The 11,261-nt window shown below is 42.6% G+C and overlaps 1 protein-coding gene across 5 annotated transcripts in view; it reads right to left on the reverse strand.

Annotated features, from left to right (window-relative positions):
• Window positions 1-10,908, reverse strand: part of pex5la (peroxisomal biogenesis factor 5-like a) — a 116,908-nt gene extending 106,000 nt beyond the window's left edge. For 4 of the 5 annotated variants that reach the window (XM_005931001.3, XM_005931000.2, XM_005930999.3 and 1 more), the window contains exon 1: window positions 10,437-10,579. In XM_005931001.3, coding sequence (XP_005931063.1) covers window positions 10,437-10,457 — 21 coding nt within the window. In that variant the 5' untranslated portion in view covers window positions 10,458-10,579. Of the gene's footprint in view, window positions 1-10,436 lie in introns of all 5 variants that reach the window. The other variant, XM_042224269.1, reaches the window with a different exon arrangement.
• Window positions 10,909-11,261: the final 353 nt, after the last annotated feature.

Here is an 11,261-nt window from a genome sequence, read left to right on the forward strand (position 1 = left end):
CTATTTAAAAACAAACAAACAAACAAAAAATTCATGATGTGATATTATAGTATATAGTATATCAGAAATCTGTTCACTATTTTTATTACAAATTATATCAGTAAGGAAGCTGACTAAATATTCACTGATAATTTATGGCAAAGGGGTGGGATTAAATAAGTGTATACTTCTTCCCACTCCCTTTCAACGTGTAAATTAATCAGAATGGTTTTTTGTATGTAATTTGTATAGTATTTTTTTTCTCTCTTATTTCTTTTCTAAATGTACTTGTATATTGTTCACATGTTGAAATAAATTACCAATCAATCAATCAATCAATCAAACCAGGGACACGCTGAGACTGTCTGAGCTGCTTCCTAAAGTCCTCGTTTTCAAAACAAGAATCGACACTTTGTGTTAAGAATTCTTATTTGAATAAATTAGTTGTATTTTTTTAAATAATTCATGAGGATGAAGTGGTTACAAAAACATCTGATTTAACCAAATAATAACTGATGCTGACTTCTATCCCAAAGGTCAAAGGTCAGTTTTACTATGACGTTGTAACACTTTTCTATGTTCCACATTTGATCAAAATGAGAAATCAGGTATTTTGTTGACATCCTGATAGAGTTGGTGATTCTGACCCAGGTGCTTTGGAGCTCAACCATTGCCTTTGTCATCACCGTCCTTATCAAATCATTCAGATGCTTTATTACAGTATTAATACCACAGAATCCCCAAAATACTATCCACCAGTATTCACTATGTCTCAGTATTAGTTTTATTAGTCATCGAACATTTTCAGTCACAGCTTTTATCTGTCATATGTTAACAGTGACATGTGACCATGTAATGGCCTTATGAGTTCCAGTTACGCATGCGATGCAGTATGTTGTTTTTCACCAAACCTAAGATTAAAAAAGTCATGTTTATCTGGGATGCAGCAGGTCTGGTCATGTACAAACACCGTTAAAGGAAAGACTTTGGTTCTGTGAACCTTTACCACATGGGTGTTTCCTTGCGGGTGTTTTGTGTAGATAGTATTAATATAGCATCACCCATTTAGCTGCCAAACAGCATTGTTCATTCCATGCATGTGTGGGGAGATGCCATGCGAGCAGGGTCTTTTGACCTCCTCTCTGGCACGCTGCAGCTCCTGTCATGTGGAGGAATATGAATCACACAAACGTGCCTTGCCTCATTATCTACAATTGTGTGAACATGCATGCTCAAGGGCATATGGATGCATCCATGCAGACAACTGCATGCAGGTACCACATGTGCATTTGGAGAAATATACACACATATTCTTAGCTTGTACCTGCACATGCACAAGAGTGAGATGATTTGCATATGGAGAGTGGCATGTGGGACTGCCCCAGGTGAGAAGTTAGTCCTGCTCTGCTGCGATGCTTTCCTGCCTTTAGCCCTCTCAGCTGGCGCACACTTGCACATACATGCATCCCAGCTGTACACCCAGCTCCTCTTTAAGCTCTGCTCTGTAACCCAACTCTGAACTTCTGCCAGGGAATTCATTAACTGTGTGTCTCACAGGTATTTATAGAAATGCAAGGCAATTCCTTGCTCGCTTGCTTCCAACAGACAGACTTGCACAGAAACTCATAGAGTAGGTGAACTCCACTGGAAGTAGCTCAGTGAACAACAGTAGAGGGGCGCTGCTGTAAATCCATCCATCAAGAAAGCCTAAACAAATCTCATACTCACAATTTCTGCAGCATATCTTTGCACAAAGTGTTTAATTGACACATTTTTCAGCTACAGTATCATTATCCTCCACACTTCATCCTTCACTCCGCATTTACAAATAACATCAAAGGCTCCTTTTTCACTACAGCCTTACACAGGAGAGCTTTGACAAATGTGTTTCATGTGGCAAAGCTTCTTAAAATTAAAGGAAATTAGAGCAGCTTTAGTTCAGAGTTTCATTATTTTGGCGTCTCTACAAACAGCTTGCTTCTCACAGCTGTAAACTGCTGGGTAGCACTTGGTTGTAAGTACAGGGCTGCGACAGAGTGCTCAAATTGTCATTAGTGGTGATCATGAGAGGGATGTAATTGGTGTTTGTGGGTACATACTAATTGATGTGATAATTTGCAGACTTTGGTTTATGTGGAGTGTTCTCCTGCAATTATCTGACAAGATTACTGGTTCACAGAGGAAGAGCCATTGTATAAGGCTGAGCACTGATGGTGAAGTTGCTAGTCTAGGTTCAAATACAGAAGGCAGGAAGCTGGGAGTCAGCAAATCAAAAGATGAGTATCTCTTGCTCGGGGCACAAAAACAGATTCTCACATTAAAACAGCAGGGACGGTGAATTTGAGAGCGGGATTTCAAGTGTTCCCCATGGAGCAACAACCTTCGGATAGACCCGACTATTTGCAGTTTCCTGTGGCCCCTCTCTCTCTCTCTCGCCGTCTGTTTCTACTCACGAGACGTTAAAAAGTTACTTGTATGCCATAAATGGGAGATATTAGGCTGCGGGAAACAAATAAATGAATTTGAAACTGATTTTGTTAGAAACGGCGTTACGTCACTTTATTAAGCTGTGATAATGTTTCAAGCACAGAAGAACCAGTTTGGCCAGTCAAATCATGTCTGTGCGGCGCTAACGCTTACATGTTGCATCTTTCCTTTAATGTTGGCACTTTCAAGCTTGCCTGTCCATCCATTACCAAAGTGACTGAAAGATGTGAGCTCAAATTACACCGGTGGGATTACTTTTGTCATTTACATAAACAAAGTAAAGAGGCGAGTGGTTGGGATACAATTAGGACAATGCTCACTGCATGAAAGCGTCATTTCTTTTGTTGCAAAACACACGGCTAATGAAGAACAGACCAAAATCTCGAAAGAAGCCCCAAAATGGCAGAAATAATCTCAGAGCAAAAACAGGATGCAGAGTTGGGGCCTTAGCTTGAGTTGAAGTGACAGGCTGGGCAACCAAAAGCAGCTAATCATGTGTTCACACGAGCTGAACTAAATGTGGGCGAGAACTATGTTTTTGAAGACTGGCACATTTTGCACTACTAAAGATCTTAAATACACATTTCTACCTCTTGACTGCTTCATGTAGGTGAAACTATCAGTTTTAAAGTCTTCACTTTTGTCTCTGGTAAACTCTCAGAGCCATTTTTCAAAATTATTATTGACAATAAATTGCTGAAAGAAATGTCTTTTGAAAATGATATATGTTAATATATTTAGACCAGTGGCAGTAGATAAAGCGCTATACATGCATGCAGTAAATCTATCTGGTGAATTTACAGAGGAGGGGCCAAACTAACTTATCAGTGGGAAGCCCCGTGGAGGTGATGCTCACATCTGGCACAGTGAACCTGCGTATTTGTTTACCAACAGCTCTCATCCATGACACCTCCTATATATCCCTGGAGGCCCAAACACATGCGCTCTCCGCACTCAGGCCCTCGTATGTCTGGTTTCTGGAGCAAATTAATTCCCAGTTGGAGAATGGCTGTTATGAATGGGTCGGGTGAAAGAGATGGATGGGCTACCCGTTCTTCTGCACAGCCCCTCCGCTTCCAGTGACAAAGATGCTGAGGCTTGTCCTACTTTTGTGGGAGGAAAAATGTGGCTCTGTACAGTAGCTCAGGGGACTCTCGGCGTGGGGTTGGGAGGGCTGCCGTGTTAACAGACTTGAGGCAGAAAGACACCCGGAGGAAATCAGCGAACAGAGATGATGGTGTAGAGCTGTGAAGCCGGGTTCCTTACGTCGATTGCATCCTCTCTCGGTTACAGGCTTCCCGTTTGAGAAAGCTTGCAAAGTTGTGCTAACATTTGGTGAGGGTGATTTTGTGTGTGTCACTAGCTAAGACAGTCAGCCTAATTGCTCTGCTACTCTGTGAGCTGCTGCACTGCTTTGGTGTAGAGAAGCTCCTGTCTGCAAAAAACTGTAAAATAGCAACCGAGTCCAGCGGTTTTAAAAGAGTCATCAAAACGCTGAGCAGTCCACATTTTGAGCCACGGTCTATAGAAATGTACTCTTAAGGTGTGAATGATATAAACATACTGCACATATACCACAGCTTCCTTCTGTTAAAGCTGGGCACTAATGAATTGTGCGCCTATGAATGACTAGGATCCAGGAAGATATGAATCCTCCAAGTCATCCCAGTCAGAGAGCAGGTGGTTATTCAGGAAAATTGTGATTCCAAAGGACAGACTGGAGCCTGGATTTAACAGGAAAGAGATGAATATTCAGTAAAATGTGACATGACTGCATCATGACCCTTTTTCTGAGGGTCATGATGCAGACCCTCCGTCCGCTCTCCTCAGCCCAACCTCTTGTCACATCATTCACACCCACATCTGGACTTAATGTCCTTTTTTCCTCCTTTTTTGATTATTCTGTTTCATGAATGGGCGGGTGTTCAAAGAAAGGACAGATGACAGTGAATAACAAAATTTGTCACGGTCCTGGGCCAGTGACCCAGTGTTTTTGCTTTTGTACTTTTCCTTTTGATTTTATTACAAAGTATGACTGTCTGTTTTGGTTCTGTCCTAGTATTTCAGCTTCCTAGTTTTGGTAGCACTTCCTGAGTTCTTGTTTTTAGGTTTTGTTATTTGGTCTCCCGGTCTCTGTCTCTTCCTTCTGTCTGTCCACGGTGTTATTTTATCTGCTTTCTGCGTCTGTTAAGTTCTGTGTCTCGTCTGGATCTCTCTGTCTGTCGTGTACTTCCTGTTTTACTTTGTAGGTCTGTGCCTTATGTCTTTGCGTTCAGCTTTGTGCTCTCCCTGTCTCGTCAGTGTAATCAGCATCAGCCGTGTCTCCCAGCTGTTTCCTCTTAGCTCTGTTCACCTCTTGTATTTAGCGTCTTCCCCTGCTCGTTGTCGCGTCGTACCTTCATATCTCCCCTGTGTGTTCAGTTTGCCTACCTGCCTGCTTGCTAGTTTAGTTTTGTATTCGCAGTTCAGTTCTGTTCAGTTTGTGCACATCAATAAATCTGCTTAAGGTTCACCCTTTAGTTCCTGCGTTTGTGAGTCCTGCATTTTGGGTCCTCTCTCCCTGCCTGCCTGCACACAGCCATGACAAAATTCCCATTCTCCGTGGCAAGAAGAACAATCCCTTTTTTCCTCAATCTGCTTATAAGGCAACAGCTGCTGATGAATGCTTGAATCCCTCTTAGTCTCCGTCTAGTCCGCTTTACAAGCTCCACAAGCTGCTCAGGGTCTCTATTCAGCCTTAACTACCCAAACAGGGGAAGGAGAAAAGCCCAGTGACTGAAGGCTGGATGTCGGCTACGTAGGCTACCTTAGAAAGCAGCGGCAGAAGGCAAATCTTTCAGGTTGTTTATCTTGTGGTTAATTAGACATTTTTTTCCTCTCTGTATAAAGACATATTTGGCGCGAGTCAGCACTTCTCTGGTTTGGAAAATGTGTATTTTTTATATTTTTAAATACTACAAATGTTAAACTAGTGTTCATGGCACAGAACAGCTGTGCATGACTTCACAGAATATGCAGCAGGACAATGCTTCAAAGCAGTACTTCTATCTAAATGTATGTAAATTAGTCCGTAAGGCCCGTAGCACCACTTAAATGAACCTTTTCACCCAATACATGCAAAGAAAAAAACATGGTGGCGATGGCACTGGCCTAACAGCAGCTGTGTCCCCAAGAAAGACAGTGCACCCCACTACGCTGCAAACACTGCTCAGGAACAGCTTGAGGACACCACTCAGCCTCCAATTTCTGCATATACCAATCCAATAAACCATTTGCACTAGCACAAGTGGATTCATGAAGTCCCTACCCAGCAACAAACAGGACCCAAAAATCTGCTGTCCCTGGAGGACCTGTCTCTAAGCCCTGAAAATCAGAGATGTTCTGGGGACAAGAGGAGTACATAGACAAGATACTGCAGTTGGTTTTGATGTTTTGATAAGTGGAAGTAAAAAAAAGGGAAGTTTAAACGCAAGTTCAGACCCCAGTGCCTCCATCCATCTATCCGTTCATCTTCTGCCACTCCTATGAGTCCAGGTTGCAGGGGAAACATTTAAAGCAGACATGCCCGGACCTCCCTCTCCCCACCTACCTTCTCTAAGTCATCTGGGACACCCAGGCATTCCCATGCCAGACAAAAGATATAATCCCGAGCATGTCCTGAGTCTGCCTTGGGTTCTCCTTCCAGGCAGACATACCATCAGCACCTTAGCTAGTAGAAATCCAGAAGCCAAAACATCTCATCTCAGTCCCTACGAACGACTCTACTCTGTGTCTCTCCTGAATGGCCAACTTCGCCACCTTATAAGACAGTAGTCTCATATATATTGAAAAGTTAGAATGCCCCGATACCATCAGACAGTGAGAGAGACCATGATTTTAACAACCACTGAGACTCTTAAGAAAAAATAAATGGTGAATAATAAATGTTCAGGGTTTGAGGGGCTGCTAATCTCCTGAACATCCATAATGTAATGGTTTGTAAGTGTTACAGTAGTTAGGACGTCTACAGGTTTCAAGCCCCGCTACATATTTTCAACAAGGAGAGCAGTACTGTCTGTGGAGCTTTTGTTCCAGCCAGATGCCACCTGATTTCACTCATTATCCTGGCTCCTGAAATAGTCAGGCCTATTAAATGGCTCTTAATCAAGACCATGGTTCATTAAATCAAGGAGACTTTAAAATAGTGGAAAAAGCTTCCGGGAGTCCTCTGCTGTCCCTCAAGCTGACCGCCACAGCTGTGGGAGAGGCGCTGATAAAAACCTTACAACAACAACATTAAGAGTTTAACATACATGAAGTACAGCCTGATTGATTGCACAGCTCCGACCGATGAAAGGGTGTTTCAGGATGTTACATGCATGCTTGCATACGTTCTCTTGCTGGGTTGTGATACCCTGACGCTCTTGTATGCTCCCTTGTTTTTTCTGAATCTGTTGATTCATTAATATTTTTAAGTTCTCCAAAAGGTTTTATTCACTAAGCATTGTTTAAATTTTCAGAGTAGTTATATTTGAATATTCTAATATTTGTGTTTAATAGGATATACAGGTCATCCGATTACCACAATTTATTTTTACTCAATTCAATTTTATTTAAAAAGCGCCAAATCACAACAACAGTCGCCTCAAGGTGCTTTATATTGTAAGGTAGACCCTACAATAAACCCAACAATCATATGACCCCCTATGAGCAAGGACTTTGGCGACAGTGGGAAGGAAAAACTCCCTTTTAACAGGAAGAAAGTTAGGGATGGGGTGAGAGAAGGAAGACGGGATAAAGACATGCTGTGGAAGAGAGACAGAGCAATCTCTGTCTGAATCACACTTGTTATCAATATAACAAGTGTGATTCAGTGCAGAGAGGTCTGTGGTCTATGGTGACTGGAAAGGAAAAACTCAATGCATCATGGGAAACCCCAGCAGCTATTGCAGCATAACTAAGGGAAGATTCAGGGTCACCTGGTCCAGCCCTAACTATATGCTTTAGCAAAAAGGAAAGTTTGAAGCCTGATCTTGAAAGTAGAGATAGTGTCTGTCTCCTGAATCTAAACTGGAAGCTGGTTCCACAGAAGAGGGGCCTGAAAACTGAAGGCTCTGCCTCCCATTCTACTTTTAAATGCTCTAAATACTCTTTGCATTTGAATACATGAATATAGCTCTGAGAAAAGCTTTTGGCTGATTGCACTGAGAAGAACCCAAAAATACAAAGATATGCGCCATGCTGTGACAAATAAAAAACAAGGAAATGAAATGCAAACTAAGAAGCTTTCACCCAAGACAGCAAACTGTATGAGTAAATCTAGTACACGTCTAATACAATATTGATGTGAATGACTGTGATCTTAAGAGACTTGATCTACTTCTGATCAGCGAAAGCATCCATCTGAGATGCTCCCCGAGGGCCTTGAAAAATGGTAATCAAATTACGTAATCATGTTGCGCTTAACAGAGCAAACATCTAAAGGCCTTGGAGCGTCGCTTCCATTAAGCCAGTATGTTTTATACACACAGTACACGCACTAATTGGATATACTGTAAACACGAATACCAAAGCAGCTAAAGCCAATTCAGCGATTGCAGTGTATAAATTGAAATGTTCTCATGTAGTTTGATGAAGAATGGGTGTACTAAATCTTAAACTTTAATAAATGTACTACTGTATACAAGTGAAATATGCAGGGAAGTAACAGAAACAGTATGTTTTGTAGCTTTTTGATAAAGATGAGCAGCTGTTACACACCTTTGGTTTACCCTTCTCTTAAAGGTAAAACGTTTCTCGATGTCACGTTTTATACCATAACACGCAAAGACACATTTGTAACTGCCTGGATGCTGGGTGTTATCATTACCCATGTGTTTAGGGTTCATTTAGGGGAAAAAGAATAACTGGAAAAAAAATAGCAGACACAAGTCCAGCATTGTATTTCTGCTAGCAGCTCTCTGCAGACCACAATCCTCAACAGCCAACCAACACTTGGCATCAATCATGAGACCATGCACAGGCCAAAATATTTGATTCATCCAATAATGTTTCATTGTGTGAATATCCCCTGCACTTATGCAAAATGTGTTTATGGAAATACAGAAAGCCTTGGATTAAACTGCACACTGGCCCGCACATGCTCCGCTTATCCAGGTTGCAGGGAAAGGAGAAGGTTATCAAATAAGAAATGGTAAGATGAAAACTGGACATTCTTATCTCGCTCCCCAGCCAGCTGCCTCCTGAGCTGCAACATTCATAAGCTGACAAATCGTGCTGACTGACAATTGTGTAATAAAGGAGGACTTACAAGTGTAGCTACTTTGGGATAGGAAATCTGATAGCTCTGACTGACGGATGCTGCACCAGTAATGCATCACAAAGTGTGTGCAGTGTGAGCTTCACTTGAAATTCCGGCGACCCATTACGCCCAGTGATTTCCACCTCCAGCATCAATTTGGAGGTCACATTAGGCCTGTGAAATGCTTGATGCAAAAGTGAAAATGCAAACATAACGGACATGCATTTCATGTTTTACTGACTGTGTGTGATACAATTTAAACCGTTATGAAGAGCGAACAACTCTAAAAGTGTTCCACGTTGATTAATTTCTGCAAAAAAGCACTGACAAATGTGCATATTAGCCTCTTCTCTTCGAGGAAAAACAGTCCTCCTTTATGCCCAAAGAAGCCATGCTATCAGTTCCAGTGTCTCTCCGACAAGAGTCTGATAGTGTTACCGATTTAGATAGCTCAGATTTCATATGCTCTCTCAGAAGCAAACACTTTACTTCAAGGAGAAAGGGATGGAAAAAATAAATGTATCCCTTACACAAGCGGATGTCAAAGCAAAAATATTCCCATTACTCACTGCTGCTAAATAACTTCCGTATAATCTCTTAGAAAGCACAGTGTTTTGTTACAACTGTGATCTAAACATGGCACAGAGTGTAATGACTTGCGTGCATGTGATGAAAAACACAGAAAGTGTCTGACAACTGAAACATGAATGTAACAGAGAAAACTTTGATTCAAAACACGTGATTTTCTCCTTTTAAAAAAATCATCCAGTTTCTGAGGTTTTCCGCTGACCCTCCCATAACAAACACGTCCGTGGTCATCCAGGCAAGAACTGTTGGCATTTTCAATGAATACCGCTGCTTGAGTAATATATCATGAAATATTAAATGTTGGTCTTCAAAGCTCCCGAGTACTGACTCAGGACTGCTGGTCTTTTATTACATAATCAGCTGTCTGGAAACGGATGTATCTTTGTCAAGCAGCCGTGTAAATTTCACTCCATGTTTATAAAGCAAAGCAGAGGCTAACATTAACCGCAGAGGAGGGGGTTACTGTTTATGTGACAGCGTGTGATTGCACCGCACGCCACACATGCAGCTGTTGGAAGCTGCTCACTGTAACCCTCCGGTCTCTGCTGAAGTCAGAAAGCTGATCGTCGTCAGCTCGCCTCGTTTTAACGTCTCAGATGAGTTTCAGGCTCTTATTAAGAGCTGACTGAAAATTGACGTCAAATTGCGTGACGTCACGCGAGTGATTTGTTGCGATGTCACGGGCTGCCTGGTTAAACAGACGAGGTTTGCCTCCTGTTTACCTTTGGCACGCACCTGCACTTGCAGTTGGCGCGCCACAGTGCCCTTCACTCCCTCCGTCTCCCCGGTGATTACCGCAGCTAATGAAGGCTGTAGCAGACTCGAGTGCTGGACTAAATTCACGTATTAACAGTCTCTTTGAGCAAATTCCCCCCCAAAACTTGAAGGGCCCGCATCAGCAGACGTCTCTCAGGTAAATACGGCGTCAACATCGAAACAGCAGTACCTCGAGATTACTAAACCCACAAGGAATGAAAAAAAAAACCCAGAAAAGCTCTTAACTTGAACTACAAATGCATCCAAATCTTGTTCATTTGTTCCATCACAACTGCAACATTTCGTTTTCCATCTTAATTGAGACGTGCACATCCTGCCTCCTTACCTGTAAATGCCCCTGGTACATATTGAGCACACAGTCGGTCGCGGCTCTCTCCGTCACTGGATCTTCCTTTTACACTTCTTCCCGGCTTGTATGGGGCGCACAGTGTCAAACTCCAAGTGTGGACATCAGAAGCCGAAGGAGAGTTTTTGGACTGGAGGTCCAAAAAGGAGCAGACAGAGCGGAGCTGTCCTCTCCTCGGGTGCTGAAGCTGACACTTTGCGCTCATCCAGGATACCTCAACGCGCTGACACACACGGAGAGCGACGCCGGACGGCACTTTCTTTTCTTTCCTGGTTTTTTAATACTTGCAGATTCCTGAAATAGTCCTTACATGAAAAACACAAACAAACAAAAATAAAATTCTCTCGAGATTCAAGTCTTCATTCTGAGCGCGCTGGCGTTTTCCTTTCGGTCTTGCTTTAAATGTTTTGACGCTCCTGCTGGGCTCTCTCTTCTTATAGCGCGCTCCTCTCTCCTGTTTCCCGACTACTCCCTCTAACCCAGCCCTCTGGTGCCTCCCCCAGTGATGACGTGCTCGGTGAGGAGACTCGCGTGCACAGCTCTAGCTCGCTCGCTCTCAAGATTGTGTTCCGGAAATTTCAAAAGTTCACAGGCGTAGAAGAAGAATTTATAGCAGAAGGATTTTGTCATGAGCAAATTGATTTTAAAAACGGTTTATAAGCTTTTATAAGCCTCCCGCTGAGAAAGCAGCTGAATGACACGGTTAAAACACGCAGAGGAAACAGCGTCTTACAGAGCGTGACATCTGCGTGCGATGAACCAATTAGTTGCCGTTTTCAGTCGTTTTAATTAGTGGAAGCCACA

This window comes from Haplochromis burtoni, unplaced genomic scaffold (assembly GCF_018398535.1).
Source record: "Haplochromis burtoni strain Fernald_Lab_line unplaced genomic scaffold, NCSU_Asbu1 Contig_133, whole genome shotgun sequence".
Classification (NCBI taxonomy): domain Eukaryota; kingdom Metazoa; phylum Chordata; class Actinopteri; order Cichliformes; family Cichlidae; genus Haplochromis; species Haplochromis burtoni.